Source organism: Phocoena sinus, chromosome 2 (genome assembly GCF_008692025.1).
Source record: "Phocoena sinus isolate mPhoSin1 chromosome 2, mPhoSin1.pri, whole genome shotgun sequence".
Classification (NCBI taxonomy): domain Eukaryota; kingdom Metazoa; phylum Chordata; class Mammalia; order Artiodactyla; family Phocoenidae; genus Phocoena; species Phocoena sinus.
Genome location: NC_045764.1, coordinates 66,477,233 through 66,497,207, shown reverse-complemented (window position 1 = coordinate 66,497,207; position 19,975 = coordinate 66,477,233). Strand labels below are relative to the sequence as shown.

At 43.5% G+C, this 19,975-nt stretch overlaps 1 protein-coding gene across 1 annotated transcript in view; it reads left to right on the top strand.

Moving 5' to 3' along the window:
- The first annotated feature begins 11,598 nt into the window (after positions 1-11,598).
- Positions 11,599-19,975, top strand: part of NOX5 (NADPH oxidase 5) — a 30,979-nt gene continuing 22,602 nt past the window's right edge. The window contains 7 exon segments of the mRNA XM_032623151.1: positions 11,599-11,668; positions 11,836-11,958; position 12,008; positions 13,601-13,764; positions 18,392-18,490; positions 18,492-18,599; positions 19,597-19,820. Coding sequence (XP_032479042.1) covers positions 11,640-11,668; positions 11,836-11,958; position 12,008; positions 13,601-13,764; positions 18,392-18,490; positions 18,492-18,599; positions 19,597-19,820 — 748 coding nt within the window. The 5' untranslated portion in view covers positions 11,599-11,639.

Here is a 19,975-nt window from a genome sequence, read left to right as displayed (position 1 = left end):
GCAGAGGGAATGGTCAGTGCAAAGGCCCTGGGGCAGAAGTGTGCCTGGTATGTTCAAGAAGTACTGAGGAGGCCAGTGTGGCTGGAGCTGAGTGAGCAAGGGGAGAGCCCAAGATGAGGGCACACAGGTCATGGGGCCATGTCATGGGGAGAATACGGAGGGCTTTGTGATTATTCTAAGTGGGATGAGAAACCATCTAAAGGTTTTAAGCTGGGGAGTGACTCATTAATTTACATTTGAAAAGGATCTCCAGGGCCCTGAATAGAGAACAGACTATAAGGGGATGAGGGTGGAACAGAGGGTGAGTTAGGAGGCTGTCCAGGTGAGCAGTGATGGTCCCTCTGGCTAGGGTGGGACCTGCGGAGGGGCAGTCAGATTCTATATCTATTTCTAATGTAGAAGTAGAAGCAGCAAGATTTGCTTGTGGGTTGGATGTCAGACGTGTGGGAAAGAAAGGAATAGATGAGTACTCCATAGTTCTGTGGTGAATGGGGAAGGGGTTGTTTACTGAGATGGGAACAGTGGGTGGCTCAGAGTTAGGGATACTGTGAGTCCAGTTTTGGCCGTGTTAAGTTTGAGATGCATATTGACATCCAAGTGGAGATGTTAACTGGCCATTGGAATTACTGGACCACAGTTCAGGGCCAAGGTTGGGAATGGAGACATGCACTTGTTGATGAGCTAGTTGACAAGGGATTTAGTTTAGATAGAAAAGATAGGCTGAGCCCAACTTATAAAGGCCAGATAAAAGAACAGGATCTATCCGTAAGTCAGGACACTGAGAAGGAGACAGTGAGTTAGAAGGAAACCAGGAGAGGGTGGGATTCTGGAAGTCAAGAGAAGACAGAGGTTCAAGAAGGAAAGAGAATTCACCTTCGTCAAACTGCTAAGGGCTGAGAATGACCCCTTGGCTTGGCCATGAGGACATTGCTGTTCATCCTATTAAGAAAGGTTTCCTTGGGCAATAGAAGTCTGATTGGAGTGGGTTCCAAAAAAAAAAAAGGGAAATGACGAAGTGGAGACTGAATATAAGCAACTCTTTCAGGAGGTTTTGCTATTAAGGAGAAACTGGGCAATAGCTAGAGGAAAACGAAGAGGAAAATGATGCAGAAAGCAAGGAGATAATTGCAGGTCACAATCCTTGAGTGGGTGAGAGGATGAGGACTCCAGGGCACAGGGAGCGAGGCAGCCGCAGAGAGGAGCACATGCAGGTGAGCCATCATTTTCCCTATGGCTTGTCCACATCTCAGCTGCCTTTCCGGACTCATCCTGGCAGAGGAAAGCGGCCATAGCAGTGTTCCCACCCTACAGCAAGCAGAGCAAATCCATGGGCTACAGACTCAGGTCTTAAAATCAGCCCGAAGAATCAACAAATAATATGTTGTAGGGCTGGAGTGAAGATACCATGCTTTTGACAAAAAAAAAAATGTAGAAGAAAAGTGTTCTAAGCCAAAAAACAACCAGTTGGGGGTATGTCATGTCACGAAGCTCTGTGTCCCCTCTACAGTAAAATATGTCCTACTTTACCCAAGAAATGAGGAAAAGAGGTTTTCGCTATTTTTCCTTCCACGATGATGTTTCACTTTTTTACTAATCAGACTAAGGCAAATAAAAATTGAAAATATCGGGCTTCCCTGGTGGCGCAGTGGTTGAGAGTCCGCCTGCCGATGCAGGGGACACGGGTTCGTGCCCTGGTCTAGGAAGATCCCACATGCCGCGCAGCGGCTGGGCCCGTGAGCCACGGCCGCTGAGCCTGCGCGTCCGGAGCCTGTGCTCCACAACGGGAGAGGCCACAACAATGAGAGGCCACAAGAGTGAGACGCCCGCGTACCGCAAAAAGAAATATTGAAAATATCATTTTTTGCCAAATGGACAAATACCTTTTTTGTCTTGTTATCTCATTTTTTTTAACATCTTTATTGGAGTATAATTGCTTTACAATGCTGTGTTAGTTTCTGCTTTATAACAAAGTGAATCAGTTATACATATACATATGTTCCCATATCTCTTCCCTCTTGCATCTCGGTGCTTTGTGACCACCTAGAGGGGTGGGATAGGGAGGGTGGGAGGGAGGGAGACGCAAGTGGACAAATATTTTAAGGGATAATTCTTAGTACTCAAAAATGTTCTGTTAAACAGGCATTTCTTAAAACATGGGTGGGAGTGAAAAATTGGTTCAAGATCTTTGAGAAGCAGTTTGGCTATTGGCTGTAACCAAAAGACTTAGATAATTTCATACTTCTTGGGCGCAGTAATTCCTCTTTTGGGAATCCAGCCTAGAGAAACCATTGGAAACTTGGACAAAGATTTAATAACAAGATTTCTCAAAAACTTGTTTATGGTAATGGAATAAATATAAGAAAGTTAACTGTCCAAACATAGAAGACTAGTTTACAACATTTTTGACACATTCATATTTAATAATATGGAGAAATGTTTAACATATGTTGGTAAGTGAAAAAAAGTTACAAAATTATTCCAAGTGAATTATTCAATCCCATCTTAGGGATTGTACATCCACTCTTCAATTAGGTCTAGACTAAAAATTATGTATTGAATTACTTAAAATTTTAATAACCATATGTGTCTCCATATTTCTAGTTGCATTTTCTTCATACCAGCTGGGCTGGTTTCATTTCTGCCCATTTTTATTTAAGTTCTTATTCTTTTTTTATGAATGTTTTTCTTTCCTTTCCTTCTTTGAGAATTCTAAATATGCTTAATGTCTATTATTTTCACTTCTTACAAAATGAATTCCCCCTATTATTGGTTTGATTGGCTGTCTTCTTTGCAGTCATTCTTTTGAGGTCTTTTGGAATACCAGCTTGTTGACTCATCTTGAATGGTGTGTGTGTGTATGTGTGTGTGTGTTGTGTTGTGTTTGTGTTCAGCCCTTCTCTAGAAGTTCTGCATTGCTTCCACCCAGCTTCCTGGTCTCTTCAGTTCAATATTAGCCTTACCTTAGTGGCCTCGGGCTCCCATCCAGGGAGAGCTGAGGATACCATGGGTCCAGTCACCAAGCAGCAGTTGTTGTGGTCCAGCTCTTGGCTAGGAGGCTAAGTACAAAATATAAATCACAGTCCCAGGCAATGGTCAGACACAGCTTTTTCCAGCCCTCTCCCATAAGCAGGGGCATGGCATGTTTCTGCTTCATCTCTGGTCAACAGAGATGTTTATCTTATTTGAGAACAGTTGGTCTTTTAAACTAAAAAAAATTTTTTTTATCTATCATTGCTTTGTATGTGGTACAGATGAGGGGGCCTCAAAGAGTAAATGTAATACCATCTTAACCAGAAGTCCCAAGTCTCAGCTTCTTACTTTTCTGACTCTGGCTTGTGGCTATGAAGAAGTGTCATTAGCATTTATGCCCACCTTTTGCTCACTGCTTTGCTTACTCCACTCCCAATTTTCCCCAGGTACTTGGGTGTCACACATGTGCTCACGAGCCAGCCTGCTCAAATCCCACCAATCTCGTGCTCCTGGAGCTGTCTACTACCTGGCAGCCCTCCTACTGGCTGTACTGTCCTAGCACCTCCCAGTAGAGGGGTGATCTCCTGGACTTCCAAACATTCAAGACCCCCGAGTCCAAACAGTACTGGAGTCTCCTGCAGTCCCTGCAAAGAATTCCCTGCCTTCCCCATCTCTTCAGAGAACTCAGACCAGAGTTCAAGGGCAGAGCTGAAGAACAGACCCGTGCTTCCCTCTCCTTCTTCCCAGGTTTCACCCCCAAACCCTCCACTTACAGTGTTCTCCTCAGTGGCCCCTTTCACACAGGTGACACTGATTTCTAGGAGACAGCAGTGAGCGGTCCTGAGAGAGATCTTAGTTCCCCTGCACAGGAATTGAACCTGGGTAGCCTGGATGAAAACCAGGAATCCAAGCCGTTAGTCCACCAGGGGCTAGAGGCTAGAAGCAAAGTGCCTCTAGCTCTTTCCCCCATTGAAGGCAAGAATGTTTCAAGGAGGCAAAAACTGCAAAATAGGTACAAAGTTTATTACTAGAGACACAGCCCAATGTATGGGAGAGCACACAGAGAAAGAGTGTATTTATTTAAGTCAGAAGCAAGGCAGAAATACACACCCAGAGAGAAAGGGTATAGCCATGCTTCCTAATGAGGAGGAGTGCAAGAAAGAGGTGATTTAAATCACTTACATAGGCACTTCTTCCTGGTCTTTGTTTACCTTTGGCCAATTATCTGGTTTCTTTTTCCACACCTGACCTGCCCTAGGACCCTCCCCAACATGTCTGCCAACTTTTTGCTAAGATGGACCCCACTGCAGAGGCCTGTGGTGGTATGTCCCACACCTATTATGGGGTGGCGCCCCCTCCCTTTTTGACCCCCAAGGAGCCTTCCCGCCCATGTGCAGACAGGGAAGTTTTCCTTGACCTCAGGAGTGGTCATCTTATCTCTTTACTTCAGCAGAGCTCATCTTCTGCCACTAGCTTTGTCCTTGGAGCATCTGGGTGAGAGCAAAGCTTCAGTTTTCCTCCACTTGACACATACCAGCTGTCCAGCCCAGGGGCCCATTTATCTCCTACCTCAAAACCAGCTCATGTGAATGAGTCCATCAAACACAACCCCCCTCTGAATCCCAGGCTGGGCTACCTTTTGCATGTGACTAGAAATAGATGCTCAACATTAGCAGTGATTTTGTTTGGGTAGGTAGATTATAGTGATTTTTTTAGAAATCTTTTTTAAAGTGTTTGTGTACTTTTAGGTATTTTTCTAATTCTCTACAGTTAATGTTTATACTTTTGTAATCATGCAACAATATTATTGGGGACATTTCGGTTTCTTCCATGTCCTGGCAATTGTAAATAGTGCTGCAATGAACATTGTGGTATGTGTATCTTTTTGAATTATGGTTTTCTCAGGGTATATGCCCAGTAGTGGGATTGCTGGGTCATATGGTAGTTCTATTTTTAGTTTTTTAAGGAATCTCCATATTGTTCTCCATAGTGGCTGTATCAATTTACATTCCCACCAACAGTGCAGGAGGGTTTCCTTTTCTCCACATCCTCTCCAGCAAGTATTGTTTGTAGATTTTTTGATGATGGCCACTCTGACCTGTGTGAGGTGATATCTCATTGTAGTTTTGATTTGCACTTCTCTAATAATTAGTGATGTTGAGCAGCTTTTCATGTGCTTCTTGGCCATCTGTATGTCTTCTATGGAGAAATGTCTATTTAGATCTTCTGCCCATTTTTGGATTGGGTTGTTTGTTTTTTTAATATTGAGCTGCATGAGCTGTTTATATATTTTGGAGATTAATCCTTCGTCCGATTATTCATTTGCAAATATTTTCTCCCATTCTGAGGGTTGTCTTTTCATCTTGTTTAGGGTTTCCTTTGCTGTGCAAAAGCTTTGAAGTTTCATTAGGTCCCATTTGTTTATTTTTGTTTTTATTTCCATTTCTCTAGGAGATGGGTCAAAAAGGATCTTGCTGTGAGTTATGTCAAAGAGTGTTCATCCTATGTTTTCCTTTAAGAGTTTTATAGTGTCCAGTCTTACATTTAGGTCTCTAATCCATTTTGAGTTAATTTTTGTGTATGGTGTTAGCGAGTGTTCTAATTTCATTCTTTTACATGTAGCTGTCCAGTTTTTCCAGCACCACTTATTGAAGAGACTGTCTTTTCTCCATTGTATATCCTTGCCTCCTTTGTCATAGATTAAGGACAAAGGGTTTATCTCTGGGCTTTCTATCCTGTTCAACTGATCTATATTTCTGTTTTTGTGCCAGTACCATATTGTCTTGATGACTGTAGCTTTGTAGTATAGTCTGAAGTCAGGGAACCTGATTCCTCCAGCTCCGTTTTTTTCCCTCAAGACTGCTTTGGCTATTTGGGGTCTTTTATGTCTCCATACAAATTTTAAGATTTTTTGTTCTAATTCTGTAAAAAATGCCATTGGTAATTTGATAGGGATTGCATTGAATCTATAGATTGCTTTGGGTAGTATAGTCACTTTCACAATATTGATTCTTCCCATCCAAGAACATGGTATATCTCTCCATCTGTTGGTATCATCTTTAATTTCTTTCATCAGTGTCTTATAGTTTAATGCATACAGGTCTTTTGTCTCCCTAGGTAGGTTTATTCCTAGGTATTTTATTCTTTTTGTTGCAATGATAAATGGGAGTGTTTCTTTAATTTCTCTTTCAGATTTTTCATCATTAGTGTATAGGAATGCAAGAGATTTCTGTGCATTAATTTTGTATCCTGCAACTTTACCAAATTCATTGATTAGCTCTAGTAGTTTTCTGGTGGCATCTTTAGGATTTTCTATGTATGGTATCATGTCACCTGTGAACAGTGAGAGTTTTACTTCTTCTTTTCCAATTTGTATTTCTTTTCCTTCTCTGATTGCAATGGCTAGGACTTCCAAAACTATGTTGAATAATAGTGACGAGAGTGGACATCCTTGTCTTGTTCCTGATCTTAGAGGAAATGCTGTCAGTTTTTCACCATGGAGAATAATGTTTGCTGTGGGTTTGTCATATGGCCTTTATTATGTTGAAGTAGGTTCCCTCTATGCCCACCTTCTGGAGAGCTTTTATCATAAATCAGTGTTGAATTCTGTCAAAAGCTTTTTCTGCATCTATTGAGATGATCATATGGTTTTTATTCTTCAATGTGTTAATATGGTGTATCACATTGATTGATTTGTGTATATTGATGAATCCTTGCATCTCTGGGATAAATCCCACTTGATCATGGTGTATGATCATTTTAATATGTTGTTGGATTCTGTTTGCTAGTATTTTGTTGAGGATTTTTGCATCTATATTCACCAGTGATATTGGTCTGTAACTTCCTTTTTTTGTAGTATCTTTGTCTGGTTTTTGTATCAGGGTGATGGTGGCCTCATAGTATGAGTTTGGGAGTTTTCCTTCCTCTGCAATTTTTTGGAAGAGTTTGAGAAGGATGGATGTTAGCTCTTCTCTAAATGTTTGACAGAATTCACCTGTGAAGCCATCTAGTCCTGGACTTTTGTTTGTTGGAAGATTTTTAATCACAGTTTCAATTTCATTACTTGTGATTGGTCTGTTCATACTTTCTATTTCTTCCTGGTTCAGTCTTGGAAGGTTATACCTTTCTAAGAATTTGTCCATTTCTTCCAGGTCGTCCATTTTATTGGCATAGAGTTGCTTGTAGTAGTCTCTTAGGATGCTTTGTATTTCTGTGGTGTCTGTTGTAACTTCTCCTTTTTCATTTCTAATTTTATTGATTTGAGTCCTCTCCCTCTTTTTCTTGATGAGTCTGGCTAATGGTTTATCAATTTTGTTTATCTTCTCAAAGAACCATCTTTTAGTTTTATTGATCTTTGCTATTGTTTTCTTTGTTTCTATTTCATTTATTTCTGCTCTGATCTTTATGATTTCTTTCCTTCTGCTAACTTTGGGGTTTGTTTGTTCTTCTCCTTTATGTGTAACGTTAGATTGTTTATTTGAGATTTTTCTTGTTTCTTGAGGTAGGGTTGTATAGCTATAAACTTCCCTCTTAGAACTGCTTTCGATGCATCTCATAGGTTTTGGATCGTCGTGTTTTTCATTGTCATTTGTCTCTAGGTATGTTTTATTTCCTCTTTGATTTCTTTAGTGATCTCTTGGTTATTTAGTAACATATTGTTTAGCCTCCATGTGTTTGTTTTTTCCTTTTTTCCCCTGTAATTGATTTCTAATCTCATAGCGTTGTGGTCAGAAAAGATGCTTGGTATGATTTCAATTTTCTTAAATTTACTGAGGCTTGATTTGTGACCCAAGATGTGATCTATCCTGTAGAATGTTCCATGAACACTTGAGAAGAAAGTGTAATCTGCTGTTTTTGGATGGAATGTCCTATAAATATCAATTAAATCTATCTGGTCTATTGTGTCATTTAAAGCTTGTGTTTCCTTATTAATTTTCTGTCTGGATGATCTATCCATTGGTGTAAGTGAGGTGTTAAAGTCCCCCACTATTACTGTGTTACTGTCGATTTCCTCTTTTAGAGCTGTTAGCAGTTGCCTTATGTATTGAGGTGCTCCTATGTTGGGTGCATATATATTTATAATTGTTATATCTTTTTCTTGGATTGATCCCTTGATCATTATGTAGTGTCCTTCCTTCTCTCTTGTAACATTCTTTGTTTTAAAGTCTATTTTATCTGATATGAGTATTGCTACTCCAGCTTTCTTTTGATTTCCATTGGCATGGAATATCTTTTTCCATCCCGTCACTTTCAGTCTGTATGTGTCCTTAGGTCTGAAGTGGGTCTCTTGTAGGCACCATATATATGGGTCTTGTTTTTGTATCCATTCAGGGAGCCTGTGTCTTTTGGTTGGAGTATTTAATCCATTCACATTTAAGGTAATTATCGATATGTATGTTCCTATGACCATTTTCTTGATTTTGAGGGGTTTGTTTTTGTAGGTCCTTTTCTTCTCTCGTGTTTCCCACTTAAAGAAGTTCCTTTAGCATTGTTGTAGAGCTGGTTTGGTGGTGCTGAATTCTCTTAGCTTTTGCTTATCTGTAAAGCTTTTGATTTCTCCATCGAATCTGAATGAGATTCTTGCTGGGTAGAGTAATCTTGGTTGTAGGCTCTTTCCTTTCATCACTTTAAGTATATCATGCCACTCCCTTCTGGCTTATAGAGTTTCTGCTGAGAAATCAGCTGTTAACCTTATGCGAGTTCCCTTGTATGTTATTTGTCATTTTTCCCTTGCTGCTTTTAATAATTTTTCTTTGTCTTTAATTTTTGCCAATTTGATTACTATGTTTCTGGCGTGTTTCTCCTTGGGTTTATCATGTATGGGACTCTCTGTGCTTCTGGGACTTGGGTGGCTATTTCCTTTCCCATGTTAAGGAAGTTTTCGACTATAATCTCTTCAAATATTTTCTCGGGTCCTTTCTCTCTCTCTTCTCCTTCTGGGACCCCTATAATGCGAATGTTGTTGTGTTTAATGTTGTCCCAGAGGTCTCTTAGGTTGTCCTTATTTCTTTTCATTCTTTTTTCTTTATTCTGTGCTGCAGCAGTAAATTCCACCATTCTGTCCTCCAGGTCACTTAACCGTTCTTCTGCCTCAGTTATTCTGCTATTGATTCCTTCTAGTGCATTTTTCATTTCAGTTATTGTATTGTTCATCTTTGTTTGTTTGTTCTTTAATTCTTCTAGATCTTTGTTAAACATTTCTTGCATCTTCTTGATCCTTACCTCCATTCTTCTTCCAAGGTCCTGGGTCATCTTCCCTATCATTATTCTGAATTATTTTTCTGGAAGTTTGCCTATCTTCTCTTCATTTAATTGTTGTTCTGGCTGTTTATCTTGTTCCTTCATCTGGGACATAGTACTCTGACTTTTCATTTGTCTGTCTTTCTGTGATTGTGGTTTTTGTTCCACAGCCTGCAGGATTTTAGTTCTTCTTGCTTCTGCTGTCTGCCCTTTGGTAGATGAGGCTATCTAAGAGGCTTGTGCAAGCTTCCTGATGGGAGGGACTACCTGACATTATTTTAAATGGTTGACATTTAACCCCCTTTCTAATTTCTTCAATGATTATTGGTGTGTTCAGGTGGTTACTTCTTGAAATTAATTCACGTCTCTAAGTTCACCAAGCATTTGCACACAATACTCTTATATTTCTGTAGCCCTTCCCTTTTCCGGATTCTATTGCCTTTCTCAATATTAATGGTATATTTTTTCACTTTTTTCTTTAATCATGCTTTTTCACTTAGTATTTTCAAAGAACCGACTTGTTTTTTTCACTATATTGAGGCATAACTGATGTACAATAATTAAAATGAACTATTTGATGAGTATTGACATATGCATACATCTGTAAAACCATTGTCATAATTAAAATCAATTTACCATTTTGACCTTTTTTATCTTTTTATCTTCTTAATTTCAGATCTTATATTTAAGAATCTCTCCTTCTATTCATGTATGTGTGTATTTTATTCATTTTCTAGTTCCTTAAATGGAAGCTAGCTCATTTACTTTTTTTAAAGGTTATACTCCACTTATAGTTATTATAAAATATTGGCTACCTTCCCTGTGTTGTACAATATATCCTTGTAGCTTATTTTATACATAAATCTTAATCCCTTACCTCTATCTTTCCTCTCCCCCATCCTCTCCCTACTGGTAACCACTAGTTTGTTCTCTATATCTGTGGGTCTGTTTCTTTTCTGTTATGTTCACTAGTATGTTTTATTTTTCAGATTCCACATATAAGTGATATCATAAAGTATTTGTCTTTCTCTGATTGAGTTCACTTTAGCTCATTTATTTTTAATCTTTATTTATAAATACAGTTAATTTTCATTTTTCATGATAGTTGTTTTCTATAAAGTCACCACAAACCCTGAATGAGGAAATTCTGAACCTTTACTCCTAGGGAAAATAAATACAGGGTTTGGTTCCTGCCACCTTATGGGCACAAATTTTTCATATAATAATCAATACATAATTTTGTTTTATGTGTGTTTCTGTTTAAAGACTCCTTTAAAAGCAGAAATTGTTGATTCGTTAACATAGAACTTATGGTCAACAGCACTAGAACTCATGTCCAAACAAAGCTTATCTAACACATGTAATTTCTCCATAAGGCAGATCACAGCCTTTCTGTGCTTAGGAACACTAGACGGTCCTTCAGCATTACTCCTGGGGGCCATTTTAAAGAGCAAAATCACCAACGAAGAGCACAAGAACGTGAAACACACAGCACTAAATAGATCGTGGGAAGGGCATTTGTTTACAGTCTGAGAGCTGAGACAAGTAGGCACATCATCGCTTTGTTTGACCTCAGGTGGGAACATGCACATCAGGAGACTCAAATGTATTCCCACTTTACCCATGCCCACAATGACTTCAAAAATGCTGCAAGTATTGATTTGAGGGTTACAAATAAATTTTAGCAAGTAGATGAATTCGCAAATGTGGAATCTGCAGATAATGAAGATTGATTGTAGCTAAATCATTTAAGGTTGTATTAAACTCATGGGATACAGACAAAAGCCATTCTCACAGAGGAAATTTATAGAATAAGATGCTACAAATTCTCACTTATTGACTCAATTTTGTATTGCTGGGTCCTGATGCCACAGAAAGTGTGGTCCTCATTTCATCACTAACCTCTGTTCCGATCACAGTATAGCTAGCCCATCTGTGAGGGGTTTAGATGGCTGATGCCCTTATGACATTGTAGAATACGCCCTGGACCTGGAGAGTCAAGCCCTGAGGTCTCAGTCCTGGCATGGCTTGTACCTCAAGTGTTCAGGTAGAGGGTGGAGGCTCTGGGGCGTGATGGAAAACGCACTGGCCTCAGAGTTGAGCTCTGTCTCTAACCTGCTGAATAAATTCTGCTAAATAACTCAAGTGCTCTGAGCCTGTTTCCTCTCTGTAAAATGTCATAGGAAGGAAATAGGCTCAGAGAAGTTGAGTATTTTACATTTGGTAACAGAGACCAGAGGAAATAGTGCGTGGGAAGGATTTTGAAAACAGTAAAGAGCCATGGAAATGTGAGGTGGGACAGTCACTGTCATCATGTTAATAGCACCCGTGGAGCGGGCCATTCTCTGACCACAGTCTGGGGTCTGTCTCACTGGGGCCCTGTCATTCCAGAAGCTAAAGAGACTTAAGCCTGGGCCGGCCAATGCCAGATGGAAGGAAGAAACGGGGACTTAGAGATGTAAAGAAGCAGCTGTGGGGAAGCAAAGCTCCCGCCCTGAAGCTGGTTCAACCCTGTGGGAGGTCCGAGGCCCTAATTGGGGGAAGACAGAAGTCCTGGGGCCATCAGGAGTCCTCCTGAGTCCTTGGCCACCCCAAACCGACAAACCTGTCTCCTTTGTCTGCCAGCACCATGAGTGCCGAGGAGGACGCCAAGTGGCTTCAGTGGGTGACACACCAGTTTGAGACCACTGCGGGAGAAGACAGGGAAATCAACCTGCAAGAGCTCAAAAGAGCCCTGAACGTGAAAGAGTGTCCACTCCAGAGGTGGGGACCCCGCACTCATATTTTATAGAGGAAGAGTAATCTGCTTTGCAGGACACAGTACCTCACAAGGAGGGAAACGTTGCTCCCCGGGTTTCTCTGGGCTTGAGGCTCCACTTCTAAGCAGGGCCAGAGGATGTTTCTGTCTCTGCTCCTGGGGTCCTTCCATCCCTCATGGTAGCCATGGCCTCCTGGGGTCTTCCAAACAACACGTGAAGTTGGAAATCAGTAGCTTGTCAAATCTTAAGAAACATTATTGCCCTCACAGTTACTGCTAGCCTCGCGGGCAAAGGTGATGCTATGACTTAAGTGCCTGCCACAAAATAATCTTTTCCATGATTTGTATCCATTAAAGGCCCATTTGCACTGCCACGCCATCCCCAGTCCTCTCTCTTGGTTTCATAGGTCCTCTGCCCATCCCCATGACAGCCTGCATGCCCGACAAACAGCGGAGACGTTAGCTGAGAGGTGGAAGGAGTGAGTCTCGCCCCAGGTGTCCTCTGGGCTGGCATCTCATGGTGACCTGTGTCCTCGATGGGTGCAAGCCAGTGAGCATTTGAATGCCCCTATTTTGATGGGAGAGCCCCTCATTTGCTGGTAACAGAGATACTACTTAGAACTCTAAATGCTCTGCCTCCTTTCATAGTCAATATGGGGAAGGAAAGAAAGATCTTCTGCCTAACAGGGGCTGTAAAATATCTTAAGATAAAGGCCATTTGGGATGGTAGAGAGTGATAAAGGCCTTACTCGAGGGGCCGAGGGGAAAAAGAGTGAAGCCAAGGCAGGGTTGGACTGCCCATAGTAGACTTCCTGCTTGTGAACTGAGGTCAGACACCAAAGCCCTTAGACTCCTCTCCCTGCCTCAAGGGGAGCCTCCGGGCCTGGCATATCTGTGACACTGACCCACCCTGTTTTCTTAATTTCTGTGTTTCCAGAGCCCAACACCAGACCTGGCAAGCAGAGGCTGCACAGACATGATTGTTGAATGAATGAATGAATGATGAATGGAGTGAGTAAATCGGCAATTGAGAACGGGTGCTGTTCAGAGCAAGTCTACGTTAAGAACACTTAAATGTAGGCTGTAGGCAGCCCAAACAACAGGTAAAGGCAAAGACACAGGTACTCAAGTGGTATCTATTTTCTAAGTCCTTCCTGGCTTCACTATCCCTTGGGGTGACCCCAAGGGGAATGAGACAGGACCTGGGAGGAGCCTTTGAGGGACCCTCGATCTGACCCTTTTCCCATGTTGAGTAAAGGGCCACCAGAGGTCTGGACTGCAAGGCTGATGGGGGCGATGGACTGTGGGGACGGACAGCCTATGCAAATTACCAGGCCCGGGGGCCAGAAGGGGGCCAGAGGCCCAGACACAAGCCCATCCTTGCTACAGCTGAACAGTTCTTTCACCAGACCCCGAACTTGCTCTCAGCTGGCCAGATGAGCCACGGACACTGCCCCCTGGTGTGGCCTCGTGGGCAGGTCACACACTGTGTTCAGGCACCTGGGTCCTCCCTGATTCCCACCCCACGGTGTGTACACACACACACACACACACGCAGATGCAGTGAATGAATAGAAAGCCTGGGCCCTGTGGCCATACTTGTGCCCATCTCCCGCCCCCTTCTGGTCACAGTCCTTCTTTGCCAAGAGATTCTTCATTCTGTTTGACTCAGATGGAAGTGGCACCATCACGCTTCAGAACCTGCAGGAGGCGTGGACCCTGCTCATCCACGGCAGTCCCAGAGACAAACTCCAATTCCTCTTCCAGGTGCATGATGTTGACGGTAAGGGTCCTTTGTGAGGTGGGGCAGGGGCAGGACTCAGTAGTGGGGACAAAGGGAATCAGCCTATCTCAGTGACTACCCAGCATGGGGCTGTTTTCTCCAGGTGAGGCTGACAGCTCTCTCTCTCTGTCTCTCTGTGGGTTCCCTGCCCTGTCTCTGGTCTCTGCTTCCCTTTTGTTGGGGGAGAAGGTGGGTCCCTGGCAGGGAGACAAATGCCCTTGATTCAACTCAGCAGAAGCCAGAACTTTCCTTTGTTCTTTTATATGTTTACAAAAAGAAATTGTTTTGTTGCTTTTTAATAATCATCATAATAGCCCACTATGACAAAAATCACCCATAACATTTTTCTATACTGTCTTCTGATAGCATATACTCACCATCCACTTTTTTCAGAAAACAAAATGGGATTATACTATATACACTGCTTTTTTTGACTAAACAATATAACCAATTGTTCATGTAAGACTGTATTGCTTTATAATATCATTTTTATTGTAGTAAAATATACATAACATTAAATTTACCACTTTAACCAATTTTTAAGTGTAGAGTTCAGAAGCATCAAGTAAATCCACATTCTTGGGCAACCATCACCACTATCCATCTCCAGAACTTTTTCATTTTTCCAAACTGACACTGTACCAACTAATCATAACTCCCTATTCCCCCTCCTCCAAGAAGTTGACTACTGTAGGTAAATTATCTAAGTGAAATTACATAACAGCTGTCCTTTTGCAACTAGCTTATTTCACTTAGCATAATATTCTCAAGGCTCACCCATGTTGTACCATATGACAGGCTTTCATTCTTTTTTAAGACTGAATATTATCCATCGTATGTATGTAACACATTTTGTTTATCCATTCATTTTTCAGTGGACACTTGGGTTGCTTCCATCTCTCAGCTATTATGAATAATGCTGCTATAAACATGGGTGTACGAATATCTCTTCAAGACGCTGCTTTCAATTCTTTGGGGCATATACCCAGAAGTGGAATTACTGGATCACAGGGCAATTCTTTTTTTTTGAGGAACTGCCATACTCTTTTTCCGCAGTGGTTATGCCGTTTTACATTCACACCAGCAATGCATAAGGGTTCCAATTTCCCCAACACTTGTTATTTTCTGTTTTTTTGATCATAGCCATCCCAATGGGTGTGAAGTGGTAACTCAATGTTGTTATAGCCTCATCTGTAGTGGCTGCATCGTATCCCACTGTACGTCTGTGTCCTGTGTTCCATGTAGCACAGCCTAATGGTTAAGGTCTCTGATTCTTTTCTTTTTTTTTTTTTGTAAAATTAACTTTATTGAAATATTTAATACAATATTTTAAGAATTGAGTTCAATGAGCTTTGACAAATTCGTACATCTGTATAAACCACAACCACTGCAATCAAGAAAGAAAACATATTTATTAGACTAAAACGTTCCCTCCCCTTTTGCGATCAATGCCTCCCACTCCACCACTTTCTATGACCGTACCATTTCTAGAATTTCAAATAAATAGAATCATCTAGTATATACTCTAAGGTCTCTGATTCTGAGGCCAGGTTACCCAGGTTCAAATCTCAGCTCCACCAGGAATTAATCATGTGACCCTGGGCAAGTTACTTAACTTCTCCCTGCTTTAATTTCTTCACGTGTCACGTAAAAATAGTGACCATCATAATAGCACATACTCGTGAGGTTGCTAGGAGGATTAAATTAGTTAACTTATGTAAACTCAGGAAAGTGCCTAGTTCGGGGTACCACCTTTACAGGTGTCAGCTGTTATTTATTACTATTTACTCAAACCCCATTTCCAAAAGGGAGAATTTCATTATTCCCCACTCCGTTTTTTGGCATTGTAAGTGACACTGCAGTGACCTTCATTCTTTGACAACTTTGTGGCTTAAAGGGTGTCTAAAGACCCAGAATCATCAAAGGAAGGGAGGCTGAAGTGGGAAAAAGGCACCCAATGAGGCTGGGGTAGTTGGTGAGGCCAGACGGGGCAGGCCCCGGGGGCCATGGTTTGGAGTCTCAGTACAACGAGCAATGGGGAGCCATTGAAGAGCATTGAGCAGGGGAGTCACAGGGCTGGATTTGCATCCTGAAAACTCAACCCAGCTGCAGATCTGCTCCTGGGCAAGGCCCTCTGGCCTATGGGGTTTCTCTACCTCCCATTCCCGCCTGACAGTCTAGCCAGACCTCATTCTTGGAGCCCACTTCCCAAGTTGACCCACACCACCACCACTACATGGGCAATTGACTGTACCTGCTTCCGGAGCATCTTCCTCAGACCCCACCCCAATCTCCATGGGACCCTCTTCACTGACTGCTTTCTGACCACCAAGCTTGGCCCACACCTGGGGCTTATCAACAACCTTAGATGGAGAGGTTGGCCTGTGACAGGAGGAAGCAGCACACTCACCTCCCCCTTGCAGACAGAGGTGGGGAAGGAGACAGCAGGTGAGAGGAGGTTTGTAGTTTCAAGGCAGGAACTAGAGGGCACTCGCTTCCAGGGGTTCCAGTTTTCTCTGAGAGCCAGGCAGGGACTAGATGGGCATGGAGGTGAGAAGTGGTCTCGGCAGACAGCAGGACTGCGACCATGCTAGAGAAGCATGAGAGGACTGCGGGCAAGTTGAAGGCCTTGCCATGGCTGGGATCAGACACTTCCTGCTCTCTTAGGTGCTTTTCTTCAGCAATGTTCACTTAGCTGCCCTGGTGCAGCAAAGGAGAAAACAGGTAGCTGGAATCCACCTAGGGATGAGATATTTTTAGGGTCAGTGTAATGGAAGGACAGAGGGATAAGGAATAAAAATGTACACAACAATAATTCTGAAGGAGAACCCTGGACTTGAAATTGGCTAAGGAGGGTATAAAGCTGAATGGGTGAGAGGGTGTGACGGGGGTGGGGAGGGATGGGTGCTCTGGATGCGGTCCGAGCGCCCACAGGCCATTGTGAACCCTTGTGTGATTCTGGCTATAAAAAGAGGGCCTGTTATCACTCTGCAGGGACTTTGGAAGTCCAAACCGAGGAAGTATTTCTTTTAAAAGGGACTTAAAGACTTCCATAGCCCTTTCAGATTGGGTGGCGAAGGCTTCAACCCATCCTGTGCAATAGGTGGTCTTGGGGGGACCCCCTCTTTCCAGGTTTTAAGAAGAACTTGATCCCCGGGGTTTATTTGTGAAGGAACTGCTCCTTCCTCTGTATTTTTAGTGGGAGCTGGCAGTGTCTTGTGGGCATAGTCCTGGATTGCCTTCTGAACTTGTCCTAGATTAATAGTATATCTCAGGGCCTGGTTTATGTCCTCATCCAGTAGAATGTCAGTAGTAAGAAAAGGCCTCCCATAGGTCATTTCAAATGGGCTAAGTCTCAGACCACTCCTGGGGGCTACACGGACCCTGAAGAGTGCAATAGGAAGCAAGTTGGTCCAGGGTGCATGAGTTTCTTGGCAGAGCTTTGCTAAGGTTTTCTTTAAAGTATGCTTCATGCTGGCTCTTGACTAGGAAAACTGAAGGACGGGAGGTATGGCTGGAGAGTGGCATATTAGACTCTGTACGTGATTACAGACATTGACTTTGGCCCAAGTGATGATCACAGTACCAATAAGACTTTTCATTTATATGCAGCTACCGTCTTCCATATACTGCATTAAGTGCATTAAGTGCTCTATTATCCTTGAACCAACTCTGAAAGGGAGGAATTTTAGAGATGAGCAAAGTAAGGTACAATACTCTAAAGGACTTATAGCCCACCATCACACAGTAAGGGGCAGAAGCATGTTGCTAACTCAGGTGTGTCTATATCCAAAACAGGCCCAGAAATCACTAATCACAAGTCCTGCTGCTCATGAAGAATGAAAATATATACAGGAAAAAAAAGTGCCCCAAATCTCATCTCAGTTGGTACAGTAGTTTCTCCGATTGGTTCCAGGACCCCAGTGGATACCAAAATCCGTGTATGCTCAAGTCCCGTAGATAAAATGGAGTCATACAGTCGGCCCTCGGTATCCGTGGGTTCCACATCCGCCGATTCAACCAACCGCGGGTGGAATCCACAGATGCAGAACGCAACCTTTCGGAGAGTCGACAGTACTTCTGGCTTCCTTTTCGTGTCACTCTTAGCCACTCATGTTCACATAAGGCCACAAGGCTGGACTTGAGGGCCCAGCTGCAGCCTCTCAGGACAACATGGATGAGCAAAGTTTGCTACAAGTCGGGGAACAACAGGGAACTTCTTCACCATCACCTCATATACAATTCGCCTCTGGGTAATTGAAGCTCTGGGCACGTAGCTCCTTATAGATTAGGTAAGCAAGTGTATCTTCTGGACAGATGATCTTGGAAGTTGAGTGGTACTTAGAGAGGAGGCTGCAGATTCTGGAGGAAGGCATGCACTGAGTCCAAAGATTCTCCATGCTTAGGGAGATGTTCACCTCTGTTGAGCTTGGCAATAGGGAGCCATGGAAGGTTTGTGAGCGGAAGGTGCCATATGTCCTTCGATTGCCTGGTCTATGCTCCTAAAGAGAGTTGGTTGGCAGAAAGATGAAGGTGAACGAACCACTGATGCAATGGTTGTGCAAGGCAGGGCGAGTCTGCAAGTACAGAGCGAGGTCTGGGGGCAGGGCCCCACTCGGTGTCATCCTCACTCGGGCCAGGGAGCGGCTCCATCAACGTGATGAGCTGCGCATCGTGCTGCTGTCGTGCCTGCGTGAGAGCGCCATCTCGCTGCCCAAGGAGAAGCTGGACCAGCTGACTGGCGCTCTTCAAGTTGGCGGACAAGGACTGCAGCGGCGCCATCACCTTCGATGAGCTTCCAGACGAGCTGCGGCGCTTCCCCGGGGTTATGGAGAATCTGACCATCAGGTACCGCCCTATCTCGTGCAGGGGCACTGCCAGTGCTGGGATTAGACACCAGGTGCGAAGTGTGGCCTGAACGCAGGGATGATCCCTCAGCCCGGCCCCACCCCTCCCCACCCAAGTCGGCCCCGCCCCCCGATAAGCCCCGCCCAGCCCCTCCCCTCTTTGCCTGCTTTCTTTTGGGGACAAAGGTCTGTACTGTAGGGCAGCTGTTGTCATGTGTCCATTTTCTATAGTGTTTCTTTCGAATCAACTCACAATATTAAGTGCTGGGCATTTTTACAAATATACCAGTGCATAGCATGGAAAAGGAAATTAACGTTTCAAAAGGAATGAAGTTACAAAAGGACATTAAAGTTACTTCACCTGAGGTAACACGCCTAGGATCACACAGATAGTTAGCAAAGACAGTTATTTATTCAACTTCGTTGAGCAGCTACTATGTACCAAGTCTTGTTCTTAGTAATGGCAGAGCTCTGCCGGGGCTACGTTCCAGACTGAGGGACAGGTAATTGATACCAGTAAACAAGTACATAACTAGATAAATACAAATTTGATAAGCGCTGTGGAGAAAATAATATAAAAAGGGTGTAACAACAGACCCAAGTTTGTCTGACTCCAAGCTCTGAACAGTGCCAGTTTTGTAGTTCATTCTTTTTGTGTATTAACTTTCTCGTGGGTTATCACAAAATGTCTCAGATTCTTCCATCCTTTTCGATTACCTCTCCCGCCCCGCCCCCAGTTGGGAGGTAAGGAGAGGTAGCTAAAAAAAAAGTCGTGCGTGTGGCATCCGAAAGACCAGAGATTCATCCCAGTTCCACCTAGCTGTGTGACTGTAAGCAAGTCACTTGACCTCTCTGTTTCCAGGTGTAAAAGAAAGCTGGCCTGTTTGCCACGAGGCTCCCTGAGAGTTAGTGGGCCGCAGAGGGAATGGGGTCTCTAGGTTCAGACTCTGGTGGTCCCTGCCACACCGCGGCCTTCTGAGTGGAGCCCTCTCTCACAGTGCTGCCCACTGGCTGACTCCTTGCGCCGCCGGGCCGCCCCGACACCGTCCTCGCCAGCTGACCTCTGCCTACTGGCACAACCACCACAGCCACCTGGCCGCCTACGTGGGCCTCCACGTGCTGCTCTTTGCCCTGGCAGCTAGTGTGCACCGGCCCCTCGGCGCCAGTGTCATGGTGGCCAAAGGCTGCAGCCAATGCCTCAACTTTGACTGCAGCTTCATCGCGGTAGGTTTCTGCGGGCACGATGCAGCGAAGCGGGTGGGGGACTGATGTAGGCTCCTCTTAGACAAAAGGACCCACACGTGGACACCTGCAGTGTCAGGGTAGGATGGCACCTTACAACTCAACTGGGCCAACACTCAGTGGTGGGGACTGAGG